A 13,631-nucleotide genomic window follows, 5' to 3' on the forward strand; every position below is an offset into this window, starting at 1 on the left:
GCACATTTTTGGTAGGATATGTGGATAGCTAATTAGCCGAAAACTGATCTGACAATGCCAAGAATGCTATTTGCATGAATATCTCCATATTTCAAGCAAAAGAACGGAAGGCAGCGATACATTACGCAAGAGAGCGTGGCAGTAAGGTCACGGATACACATGCGGACACATCGCAAGTGCCCACCTAGGCGATGTCATTCCTTTGACTCATTAGTAGTCAGATAACGAAGTTTCCGGGGGCTACCGGTGACGCGCGGTATAGGTACCGTCAGCCAAAATGTTTGCGGACCTTGGGCTCTCAGAAAACGTTTAACCTGAGTAACTTGTGTCAATAGTTAGCAAAACCGTTTATCGTAACGTTGTTCCCGTGTACTAGTAGAGGCTGGAAATGCCAATACCAGGCTGGGTTGTGAGGCTGCGGAAATATTCAGCTCTTTCTCCGGTCACATGGTCCGTAAACCTTTTTCAGTCGACAGTACGTTATAACGCTTGCAAAATGTTCACCAAAGATCAAGATGACAAGATTCATGCGGAACCTGTTCTTGCGAAAAACAACGCAGAGTTCAAAAGGGAGAAACAAAAAAAACAACAACATCGAAGCCAAAATAAATAAGAAATGATAGAGGAAGCGCATAAGAAGTTAGGGTGCGAAAAAGGAGGAAGGAATCGATAAAGTGAAAGAGAGCTTAATACGCACCTTTCACCGCTCACTGTCAAAAAGTTCGCTATAGTAGGGCGCGGAAAATCCGCCTGTGACGCGACACCTGCCGCGCACACAGTGTCAATTTACCGCTTGCTCCATGCAACATTCCGTATACCTTGTACAGACCATAGAGACAGCTTCATACTGTATAACGGCGCGGCACAAAAGAAGCCGCTTAAAAGGAAACCGTCCCATAAATGCCTGCGCCGGTGAGCAGTATACATGTGTAAGTAAAAAGCCGGCAATACGAAGTAGTTGGAAGTAGATGCTACTACGAAGAACTCCTGCCACTTGCAGAAGGAAAGGGACCCTGCCTGGAAGAAGAGCAGCTTCGGGTCGGACTCCAGCAGGGGCACCCCGTCGTGGAACCAGCTCAGTTGCGGGGCCGGAGACCCGGATGCGGGGCAAGCGAGCGTCACTGGCTGGTGCAGCCACGCCGTCTGGTGCCGGTCTTGGCTCGACGTGTCGATGGAAGGTGGCTCTGTACGAACCGGGTCATTCATTATTACTTATTATTACGGCGTCTTCAAATAGCAAAATTTCTGGATCGAACCGAATATTCGACAATAACGACCACCGAACATGGGACTACTTTCACATTTCTAAAGCAACATGAAATATTAAGGTCGCTCGGAGTACGTTTAGTGAAAAAAAAAAAAAACAGTAGGCTTATATGCACTAACGCATGCATGTAATGCCGTTAACAGTTAATCGTCCCGATAATTGAGTAGATCATAAACTACTGCTTTCAATAATCTGGAGCACGATAGCAATTACAGTAACAAAAGAAGGTACCAGCATGGTAACAGTGGGTTCTCTGAAAAAAAGACGAGTGATACGACAGCACCGAATATTCTTTTAGCGTGATCCGAACATGCTGAGGGCAGCAAACTAATAAGCCGAAAGAAGAATGCATATGCAGGCTGCTTAAAAACGAGCCATTATTAATGACTCACTGAAAATTAATAAACAAAACTTATCTGGCCCGCATGTTCGCTCAGCAACTGGCGCTTAACAACGGCAGCTCCCCTTCCGCAAAACCATTCGGAACATCCGTTGCCCTGTCTTCAACTGTTTTTTATGCCTTACACCGTATATTCGAAGAAAAATAAACGTATAATCGATAACTTCGATTAGTGAATACTTGAATCGAATACGGACCAAGTAATATCAAGTATCATTTGAGAAATCTGGAGTTTTCGCACGCCTTATTTATTATAGTACAATTGAGCTTACAGAGACCGTTAAATTACACATCGTACAAGGTTCGTTGCTTTAGAATCAAAGCGACATAAAACGGTTCTTCAGCAGACCCAATCGTGTGAATTGTACTTTTTATTTTTTGCAAAAGGCGCTGTTGGTCATCGGCGTTGCTCAAAAAACACATTACAAAAGCAGGTTTTGCGAATAATGCATTAACAGCGCTCCCAAATTACATTTTGAAGCGCTTACATTGAGTCGTGCAATTGAAATGACAACTGAAAGAACAAATCAAACGCGCCCGCAAATGGAGAAGCGACAAAGGTCTGCGCGCAGTCGTGTGTGCGCGTTCCGTGCACGTGAGAACCATCAAAATCATCGTGGCGGGAAGGTCCGTCAAAATTGCTAGGCGTGTTTTTGTTTGTTTGTTTGCTTTTCCCCCTCTGGTAAGCTGACAGGCACAAGCGATGGCGCAAAGCGGGAAAGCGCAACTTACGCGTACCGCGCGCCACTGGTCGCCATTTAGACTTACCTTGCACTTCCACTTCGAAAGCCCTGGAGGCCGAGCCCACATTGTTCGTGCCAATGCACATGTACTTCCCTCCGTCTGAAAGCTTTCGAGATAATGTGTAAGTTACGAAAAGTGCGAAATTCGAATATTAATGGAACAACGCTTGCCCTATGTCACTTCGTCGGCGACGTGCGCACTTCTTCACTATGCGTGATGCTGCTGTCAAGGCTGGATGCAGTGGCCCATTATTTAAAAATACACAGCACATATAGCGTTTGTACGACAGCGTATACAATAATTTACGGGCTTCAACATACTAAGGCAACACTGGGGCTATGAGAGACACCGTAGTGGAGAATCTCGGATTAATTCTAGAGCTTCTGCGGTTCTTTAACGTGCAGTTAGGTAGATATGAGCACAGGTGTATTTTTTTTCTGCATTTCGCCTTCATCGTAATGCGGCTGCCGTGGCTGAGAATCGAACCGGTCACCTCCGTGCGACAGCACATATAGCGTCAGAACTGCCGTAAAAGGCGAACTCCTACAGCATTTAATTATACGATGCACGAAACGATATTATTTGTTTCCAGTTTCCGTAAGTGGTTTCTGGTGCAGCTGGTCGCCAGTTTAAAACACCGGTTTACGATAGCGTCCTCATTGCATGTGGTCCAGAACTTTTTTACCGCGGTAGCGGCGACGCCAATATAAGTAAATCGTGGAGAAAATTATTCAGTGCACCTCAATATCTTTTTGAACAGTGGACATTTTCAATTCCGAGGCAACTGCTCCGTCGATTACGCCCTAAAGAATTTGAACCTTGCTGCGCTGAGAGTAACCAATGAAGTGATTTGGCGCAGCCTTGCACATTAGGTACACAAGTAGGTTTAATCATGTGGATTTCAAGCTCTCTTCACGCTCTATCTCGGGAGTTCAATGCGCTCTCAATAGAAGTACCATTGGTAAACCTGTGTGTACAGTTGGCATGTCTATTTGCACATTTTGCCAGCCGGTGCGCTGACGGTTTCAGCCTTGTATTGATTACACCAGGTGTTTCACTTAAATAGAACCAAGCTTAGAGAACTAAATAGAACCAAACCTTAGCGAAATGAGACCAATGCATATTGTGAGTATTCATCTTGAGTTACTCAGGCTGTGTTTCGAAGTGCAGTCAGTTAATTAGTTACGTTTAATTATTACTTATTTTATAGATTCGTTTTATTGCTTAAGTCGCTTTTTAGATGTTGTATACGGCGTGCTCATGAACAGCATTAAGTTGTTTCTATGTCGTTATTTTTTATGCGAGTGTTCTTGCGAGCTCGCAAAAATACTCGCATAAAAAATAAGCCCGGGACATATTAAAAACATCAAGTTACTGCGTGGTTGCCCGTCTGGACTGCAGCACTCTCAATGGCGTCTATAAAAACCGAAGCCCGCATACAAATCAGAAATAAAGAAAGCGAGCGGCCACAGCGTCCAGCGTACGTCTGCACCTTGGTTATTGACGCCATAATCGGCCACGGTCCTAAATGATAAGAGATAGGCCGGCGCTTTAAAGGAATACAAACACACTTGTCGGCTTTCAACTACCATGCGGGCTTCGTTCTTTACCAATGCGACTGCGGGCGCTGCAATCTGAAAGCGCAAGCTCGTAGTGACGCCATTCTTTTCGTATTTCGCGGGTTTCTGCAGAGTTCGGGAAAGAGACTCACGCAAGAGGTAACATGGAAACAACTTCATCGGGGGGCATTTCTGAGCACGCTCTAAAACTCCTAAAATGCGATTTGAAAAGTTCTAGTTTTCTTATGCGACCAAAAGAAATTTTCACCGATAAAGGTATCGACGCACACGTCCGTCATAGTTGGTGTCGTTAATGAATAGACAGAAAATAATCGGTGAACGCCTGAGAAAATATGTGGTGGCCTAGTACTAGACAGGCGACCTTGGCCAGCAGCTCCTAATTTTTTTAAAGAAAAGTTTTCCGCAATTTTTCGTGAAAATTCTGCCTCGCACCCACCTGGAGCGAAGAAAGGTTGAGACTACGTCCGGACTGTAGGAGCGAGATGCCGGTCCTGAATTCGAGCGGAAGACCATCCCGAAGCCAGCGGACCACTGGCTTTGGCTGGCCAGTGACGTTGCAGAACAGCACCAGGTTGTCACCTTTCACGACGTTTACTTTCTCCTCGCCGTGTTCCGAGGGCCCCGTCCAGATGGCGGGCCTCACTGCGGACCATCCTTTCTTTATTAGTGCTTACAGAAGCGGGGTGCACCATTCCACGCGAGATAAAATTTAGTATCAACAGAGAATAACAGTGCAGGATCCTCACCAAGTACGCTGAGAGAGAAGTTTCGGGTCACCCGGCCCACCTCGTTGACTACCTCGCATGAGTACGGGCCCGCGTGCGCGGTGGTCACATGCAGCATGCGTATGGCGTGGCCACCCCGGATGAGGTCGATGCCCTCCGGGAGCAGTGCGACTGGAGTGATCTCGGTGCCTGCCTTAGACCAGGTTACCGCGGGAGCCGGATTTCCGGTCGCCGAGCAGTCCAACGTTGCCGGCTCACCCTCAAGCAGCTCCCAGGAAACGCGCTGACCGACCTTCAGCGCAGGTGGGGCTATATAGATCGGGACGGAAAGGCGATTTGCAAATGCGTCTTTGAGGAATTGTTAGAATACAGTAAATCAGCCAGCCGCGGCCTGCGGAAGCTTGTCTCGCAAGTGAAACGTTCCTGCGAGTGTCGTAGGACCTCTTAAAGGCTACGCAGTGTCTCATTAGTAAGTCCAGGGACACAAAGTTCTTGCGTAAATGAGACGGAAACTCTATCACAAGTTATAGAAGAACCAAAAATGTTGAGATAATACATTGACAGGGAAGATAAGGAAAGGTAATTTCTCCACTGCCACACCCCGGCCGCGGTCAGGAACGACAGCTGACGGAGCTGAATGTCCGTTGTCAGCGTATTATTATAGCGCTGGACCGGATGGTAACGAAGAAAGGACAACGAGCCCACCTATAGAAAAGACACTGGCGCAACAAGTGGGGACCACTGCCAGCTCAAAAAATACCGTGAACATCTTAGTGCACATAATTTCTTACTTTTACGGGTTGGCACGCTCCATCATTCGTGCCGCACGATGCGGACCACTCACCGAGCACGTCGACGACGAACTCCCTGGATGCCGTGCCGACCTCGTTGACGGCGTTGCAGCGATAGCGACCGGCGTCCTGCTCGCGCGCCGTCTCGATCACCAGCTCGGAGGTGCCCGGGCGCACGCGGCCGTCGGCGCCCGTGATGCGCGAGGCGCCCAGGAGCCAGCTGACCTCCGGGATCGGCACGCCCGAGGCCGCGCACCGAAGCACCGCCTGGGAGCCGCCGCGGACGCGCACTAGGCCCAGGGTCTCCTGGTCCTCGATGGACGGAGGAACTGCGCGCGTGCACTGAGCGCTGTGAACACCGCTGAACAGCCGGCATCAAGGAACAATATTTCAGTCCAGCTGTAGACTGCTACACTCGCGATATACCTGGCTGCCAAAGCAGCGTATACTGTGCTGCCCTACACAAATTATGATGGACTGTCGAATGTGCCAGTGCTACGCAATTTTATGACGAGGCGCTGAATACTCGAAATTCAAGGTCGTAGCATGATCGCTCGTGCATTTCCTAAAGAAAACATGTCCGTATTTATAAAGTAATTAACTATTGATTTTTTGCGTCAGGATCCGCGGCTCGTGGGGTTATTACATTGCTTATCAGCGAGAGCACGTCTTCAGCTATACAAGCACGTAAGAAGCGACATCGCGCTTAATCTGAGTAATAAAATCAGTGATGCCCGAACATTGAGCGAAGGAATGAGTTGTACCGGGATAGTGATGGTCTCTGACTACGTTATTTTCGATGTCGCTACCGTAATGTTTAAGGAAATTGTTCAGCTTGAAAGAAATAACAGTTATTAGGCACTAGCGTGCAGCGGCTGACGAAACGACCATAAGGGTTCTTTTACAAAAAGCTTCTCACCCGAAGGCATTCTTTTGACTGGTATTTTTCTGTGAGGAATACGCACATGTTTATTTCATCGTTATATCACGATCATCATTTATTAGTGCCTTAAATTCCCCTTTTCGGGGTATTATGCACAGGGCATTACATGAGAAACGCAGGTCATTGGCCACAATGTATCGCACCAAGTATGGAATAGTATGGAAGTGACAATAATGAAGTAGAGCATCATAATGCAAAGCACATGTTATACATAAAAATACACAATGAGATACTAAATTTAAGGTGTGTAATGGACAGTAATTGCTACTTGTTTAAATGTCGACCGATTGCACACACTGACAATGGATTCTGGCAGTTCATTCCATTTTTTTAATGGCAAAAGGTAAAAAGTACCGATTATTATTACGGCCACTCAAGCGCTCGACACTTAAAGGGCAACTCCGGCGTTTTTTTAATCATAATTTGATATTGTCATTTTCATATGGCATTGACAGTCCTGTCACCGGTAGTGTGGTTCAATTTGTTTAGAAATTGAGCAATAATTTGAAATAACCAATAAACGAGATACCGAAACCGAAACGGGTAGCAGCGTTGTATGATGTCACGATGAGTCGATGACGTCAGATTCTACACTACCATAATGTAAGCGTGCAGAACGCGTGCCAAACACGCACTACACGTATTAATGCATGTCTCCATGTTTTCACAAAAAAGTTCTCTCGCTTCACCCCGCACTGCCCTATATGTCTTGAACCTCCCATTACTGCTTCCCGAAGCTGCTGTCATATATTTCTTCGCTTGATGTTATCATTTAGGATGCTGCAGCTAACCAAAAAAACATGAAACAGCTGATTTCTAGGTGATCTTATCATAAACAAATGGGGTTGAAATGGCATAGTGAGCAAGATGAATTCAAGAATCAACCCTTCTCGTAAGGAGAAGGTATAAAATATAGCGACGTAAGAGACGTTTCTTTAAAATTTTACTGGGATAGCAATTATGTGGATACTCCAGGCGCATTTTCGCCGTCGCCGTGATGGTCCATATGAAGTCCAAGGGTGATAACACCGTCGCCACGCGCCGTATGCTGTATGTGCGAGTGAAAGTGTGCGAAGGGAGCCGAAGACCGCGGCTGAATCTGCTGCTCGCAAATGAAGAAAGCTATGAGGAAACGCGCCGTCTTCCGTCGCGCGAACGGCCGTGGGGGGATGTGAGGGAGAGAGGGGGCCGGTGTTGTTCTTCGGCAGCAACTGCGTATTTCGCGACCACGCGCAAGCGGAACCGACGATCGCGGCTCAATCTCGCGCGCACAAAGGAGGAAAGCGGGGAGGCAGCGCATGATCAGGGAGGGTAGGCAGCGTTATACGCTGGCAGCAATTGCGTACGTTGCGCGGCCGTGCGCGCCTTACCTTGAAAGCCATCTGCAGATGGCGCATACCTTAGTGCGTGCTGTATTTTTGCTGCTCAGTTTGCGTTGAAGCGATAGGCAGCACGAAGGCCACTTCGCTCGTTGCTGCTGCCGCGCTTCCTCACGCCAGCGTTTTGACAGCGAGTGTCCGCGGTCACACGGTGTGATAAGTTCATGCTTGCCGGTGTGCAACGACACCATGCTTGTTAATTTAGTTAGTTTGTGAATGTTTACACGTTTATACACCCGGTAAAACTACTATTCTTGCTTCGTGTATCAGTCTACTAATTTGCTATCGCAATCGATGCCTCGCAGTTTGGACGAAAGTGCGACTTTCTTTAACAAGAAAACACAAGACATAAGATGGTCACTTTGATATTCTATATAACGAGGCCGAATAAGATTGAAGAAAGAAGTGCAGCCTGTTCTGATGAATTTCGCGGGCGCCGTAAACAAGTTCGTATGAATAGAGGCGTTCTCGGTGGTTTCCGTGGCAACAGAAACTATTACAGAAACCGGGGCGGTACGACACACCGCAAGGACAATTAAGACTATCATAGAGTTATTACATTGTTTTAACGTTAGTGCCCCTTCCAGGTCACAAGATCCTTGGCTTTAAGCGTGCGCCTTTTCTGCGTTGGACCTTGTACGTATAGGACTATGGCAGGTACTGTCGAGGGGACATTGCTGATGGGGTACAGCTTTTGCTTTGTTATTTACGACAACGTACGACGCAGTGGCACTTACCGAGCACGACGAGCTCGAAAACCTTGTGGGCGCTGCCTGCCTCGTTGGTGGCACGGCACACGTAGGTGCCGGCGTCGCGCTCGGCCGAGGCCGCGGCGAAGAACAGCTCGCGGCGGCCCTCGCCCCGGTCGTCCGAGGGCCACGAGACACCGTCTCGAAGGAACGACGCCGTGGGTGCCGGTGTGCCCACGACGCGGCAGCTCAGCGTCGCCTCCTCGCCCTCGACGACCCGCAATACTTCGCGGCCAGGACCCTGGATTTGCGGTGGAACTGCAAGGGCGGTACCGAAGGGCGCCCATCAGAGGACGCCTATAGAGGCAGTGTCGATGGAGAGATTCAACGGTTTCATATACAAATTTGAAGAACCCTGCTGTTCCGGAAACCTTCGGAATAACTCACTCAGCGAACACCTTTCACCTATGATTACGCCATAGCCCTCCTATAGCCACTGCAAAGCTCGCACAACTAGCCATGTCGCCGCTGAAAAACACATATGTTCACTCTTTCAAACAAAAGTTTGAATTGGAATGTCAAGGGAAAACATTGCATCACTAATGTCAGTAAAACAACACATTGCCTACTATATTGAGTGTGCTTCCGTAGCTTTTGCTCCACTTGCATTGTAAGTGTAAGAAGTGTACCCGCGTGTAGTGTAGGTGTTTCTACAAAGCCAAACGTTCGGTGAGGGACGTTTAGGTGAGGCGCTCGTGCAACTCACGCAAGACAATTACGCGGAAGCTGCGCTCCGTGCTTCCGGCCGTGTTGCTGGCCACGCACTTGTAGACGCCGTCGTGGAGGAACTTGGCCACCGCCACACGCAGGACGTCTCGCTCGGGAGAGAACTCAATTCCCAGGTTGTCGGCTATCGTGTCCACCTTGCGGCCATCTTTGTGCCACTCCAACTAATTGTGAAAAAAAAAGAAAGCGAGATTATTTTAGTATTCTGTGACATTCAGCTATGCGCCGAAAATTCTAAATTCACGCATATTTTTTCCGTTTTTCCAAGGCTATTGTGTGTGTGATTGCGAGTGCTGTATCCGGTATGTGGCACGAAAGAGGTGGTCTTCATTTGTATCCTCTCAGGAAAGTTCGTATTTTGCGAACTGCATATAAACAGTTGTTTTTGTGCGTTTACTTTATAGAAATGATGTCACTGTAATAAGAAGCGCGTTAGGGCTTATGTGGATACCCTCCGGCAGTTTGTCGAGTTCCTATATTCGGTGCTTCTTTTTTTGTTTAAATTTACCTATTTTGTTTTAAAATTGCATGTGACAAATAGCAGAATTCTTATCCTTAATGTAAATTATTCGATGAGGCAGCCATTCCTTCTACGAGAAATCAAAATGCTTAACTGAATAGTTAACAAAATTACGCTAATTATCTTTTAAATTAGTTGCTTCGTTTGTCTAACGCTACATAAATCTACCCCCTACATAATACACCCCCTACTCATCCAAAACAGGGGCCACCGATTTATGTTCTAATGTTACAGTCACGAAGACATCATCCTGTGTCCGCGAATGTGGCAGTGTGTATATTACATGAACAAAACCTGCACTACCATTTCGTGTAGTTATTTAGCTGGTAATTTACGATCCACTCTGTTTCAGGCGATGTTGCCTAACAAATTGCGCGGAGCAGCTCAGCGATAACGCCAGTGCGCGCACGAGCAGCGCTTACGCCGGCAGCGGAACGTAGAACGCTGCCCTGGGTGCCAGATTTCGTAGGCACCCTAATCGAGGTGGACACCTCTAATTTCGCGCTCATGCTTGACTTCTACAGAATCGGTGTCCAAGGATTCCTTCGACGTTTGCTAGTGATCGTAATTTTTTTTTTCATTTGACAGTCTTCGTGCTTGAGCTCAAGAATAGAAATGGCCCCACGTCGACTTCATTCATTTCGTCACGATTTACTGCTGTATATTGTTTACACACGTTAATGTTGAGATGCCTTCACCTTAACTGGGAACGCCGCAGAAAATGCGTGAAAAAAGTCAACTTTCCTTTTACTGTCGCAAGACAGAGATGAAAATGCGGCACTACGTTAAGTGAAAAAAAAGTTACCGAATAAAAATGGTCTTGTTCAAGAGGTAGTACAGTCGCAGACCGAAAAATTGCGCCTCCGAGTAAACAGCGAGAGAAGTACAAAACATTTTTCACTGACCTCTGTATAGGTGGACATCCACCTGAATTTTGTGTCACACCACTTGCAATGTTTATCTACCGCAATGCCATCCCCGTGAATGTCGTTCAACAAAAATCTGGTCCACTTACATGAGGGATCGGGCTTCCAGATGATCGGCACTGAAGCTCAAAAGGGGCGTTCTCGATCACCTTGTAGATCTCGTGTGAGACGGATTCTTCCATCTGTGGTGGAACTGCAGGATATGTCAAAATATAAAGTACTATGTCCCGATCAAATTCGTTCGCGCTACACAAATATTGATGCACACATATAGGTTAAGACATTAGCACTGCCTACACACGATGCGCCTCTTAAACAGGACAAGAGTATATAGTAGTCTAGTGTCCTCCTGCGAAGATTGCGACAAAGATGTGCAAGAACTTTCCCGACAATATGGCATATATTCAGCCTGTCTCCGAGAACGCCTCGCATTCCCAGCCCGCGGCGAAGCACCATGTGCGCGCTTTGAGCGCTATACGAGTGTAAGTGTGTGTGTGTGTGTGTGTGTGTGTGTGTGTGTGTGTGTGTGTGTGTGTGTGTGTGTGTGTGTGTGTGTGTGTGTGTGTGTGTGCGTGTGTGTGTGTGCGTGTGTGAGTGCGTGCGTGCGTGCGTGCGTGCGTGTAAGTGCGAGTGTAAGTGCTGGCTGTATATTTGTTCAATCACTGTGTATGAAGAAGGGTATAAAGAAAGCCACCGACCACTGAAAGAATACAAGAGGTTTCGCCTCCCCTGACGGGAGCCTTGTTCACAATGAACTCGAGGACGTGCGATACAATGTTTATATGGCTTTAAAATATGACATAAGCAGCGCGTGTAGATGGGGGGGGGGGAGGGTTCCGTCTTTCCAGTTGAGGGTGCTATCTGTCATTTGGATTAGGATTGATTCCATGTGGTGTCTTGAAGTCAAATTTCTTTCATTTTCTAATATCTTGGAGTTATCCCAATACATTCTGTGGCCCAAGTCACCTGCATGCTCTGCCAAGGCGTTTGATGCGACTTTTTTCTTTTTCACATCGATGACATGCTGCTTCAACCGCTGTTCGAAATTACCTGTCTCGCCGATATATACGCAGTCGCAGTCTTCACATGGAATCCCACAGACAAGCATAGAAATTGTGCTTCTGGCCTACCTCGGCCATGATTTGCTGAAAACGGGGACCAGCATATGTGCTTACATGGTTCGAAGTGTATGAAGTTGATAGCCGTATGGGTGGAAAGGCCCGCGAAAATGGCTGCAGAAGGTGATGCCCACGAAAGCGACTTGTCCATATTGAGACAAAGTGGGACACCAAGTGTGAGCCACACATTAGCGGCCCTCGAGAGAAAATAAATGTGCACGTTGGAATGGAGTTAACGCTAAAGTGCCGGGTAGTCCGTGTCGCTGTGTTGGTTGCGGCAGCAGATGCCTGCGTCACCTGATTGCTTCGCAGTGGAAGTTGCTCATCTTCAACGGCAACTGTCGGCTCAAACAGGCGCGACGCTCTGTCCAATCTGTTTGTGCCACTGGTTGTCGCTCGTTACCAGACCCCCACATGCAACAAACGCAAGCATTATGCCTGTAAGTAGGCGGCTGAATGTATCCTATGTGAATGCTCACTGTTGCCATATGGTTCGTAGCCAATGTATAATGTATTGTCTTAAGCTTATGCGCTGATTGATTGCTGTTTAATTTTGCTGTTATCTCACTTGGTTATGGTCGCCGTGTTATGTTTTTCGAATATTGCGGCCTGGTCAGTTGCATTGGGAAGCAGTCTCTCGAAGTAAGCATTTGCTCCTGCAGTTCGCACAGCGACAAAGACTCCCAATTTACACACACCGTGATTCCTGCTCCTCGTTCACCCTTTCCTGCCGCAGCCATGGGAAAATTGCGCCTCTGGCCTTTCTTGGCTGCGATTAAGCACGAACGGAGACCAGCATACGTGCTTACATGGTCTGACGTGTATGAAATTGGGTGGAAAGGCCCGCAAAAGTGGCTGATGAACGTGATGCCCACGAAAGCGGCTTGTCCATATTGAGACAATGTGGGACACCAAGTGTGAGCCACACATTAGCGGCCCCCGAAAGAAACGTGCAGGTTGGAAAGCAGTCAACGCTAAAATGCCGGGTAGTTCATGGCTGCGGCAGCAGATGCCTGCATCATCCGATAGCATCGCAATGCAAGTTGCTCATCTTTAACGGCGACTGCCGCTGCAAACAGGTGGGACACTCTGTCCAATCCACTTGCGCCGCTGGTTGTCGCTCGTTACCAGACCGCCATGTGCGACGACGACGGTGAGCCGTTTACGAGCTCACGTCAATAATTCCAGCGTATCTCGACATGCAAATTTTATTTCTGCTGTTGCACGAGAATGTACACTGCTTGTCTTCTGCCAATAAAGTCGCACGTTCCGTTCACTCACTTGTGACTTGTTTGTATGGGCGTCAGTAGAGGCTCTTTGGTCTCCTGGCAATTAGAACGCACCAGCTACGCGGCAGCCAAGGCATTGAGGCACGCCGCATAGCCGGCAGGGCAAGCACGGCGCCTACCAGCGTAAGCTACCGGCAAAAAGCGGCCATGGGCGCTATTCTCGACATTCCGCCATTTTCTTTGATGCGTGATGTAGGCGCGACGCAAACAAAATGGCGCTGGTGGCCCTGTTTTGCTTACGTAACGTGACGCCAACTTGACGTTTCGCCTAAGAAACTGAAATGGAGGCACTGAATGTGGCGTTATCGGTAAAGCAAAACAGTTTTCCTCCGCAGTAAAAATAAAGCAGCTATCTCAAAGCGTATGATTATTCCGTCAAAAACGCTTCTCGCTTCCGTCGTCTGCTGCGTACAAACCGTCGTCTGCTTCAATAGCTAGGATGCGTGTCCCCGGAAAATGGAATGAGTCATCGCA

At 47.8% G+C, this 13,631-nt stretch overlaps 1 protein-coding gene across 1 annotated transcript in view; it reads right to left on the bottom strand.

The window, feature by feature from the left end:
* LOC142568338 (hemicentin-2-like) overlaps positions 1–13,631 on the bottom strand; it is a 125,517-nt gene that overhangs the window by 7,247 nt on the left and 104,639 nt on the right. The window contains exons 10-17 of the mRNA XM_075678344.1: positions 10,840–10,943; positions 9,285–9,468; positions 8,567–8,836; positions 5,561–5,836; positions 4,738–5,025; positions 4,428–4,633; positions 2,436–2,517; positions 952–1,184 (exon numbers count right to left, since the gene is read on the bottom strand). Coding sequence (XP_075534459.1) covers positions 952–1,184; positions 2,436–2,517; positions 4,428–4,633; positions 4,738–5,025; positions 5,561–5,836; positions 8,567–8,836; positions 9,285–9,468; positions 10,840–10,943 — 1,643 coding nt within the window. The remainder of the gene's footprint in view (positions 1–951; positions 1,185–2,435; positions 2,518–4,427; positions 4,634–4,737; positions 5,026–5,560; positions 5,837–8,566; positions 8,837–9,284; positions 9,469–10,839; positions 10,944–13,631) is intronic.

This window comes from Dermacentor variabilis, unplaced genomic scaffold (assembly GCF_050947875.1).
Source record: "Dermacentor variabilis isolate Ectoservices unplaced genomic scaffold, ASM5094787v1 scaffold_18, whole genome shotgun sequence".
NCBI lineage: Eukaryota > Metazoa > Arthropoda > Arachnida > Ixodida > Ixodidae > Dermacentor > Dermacentor variabilis.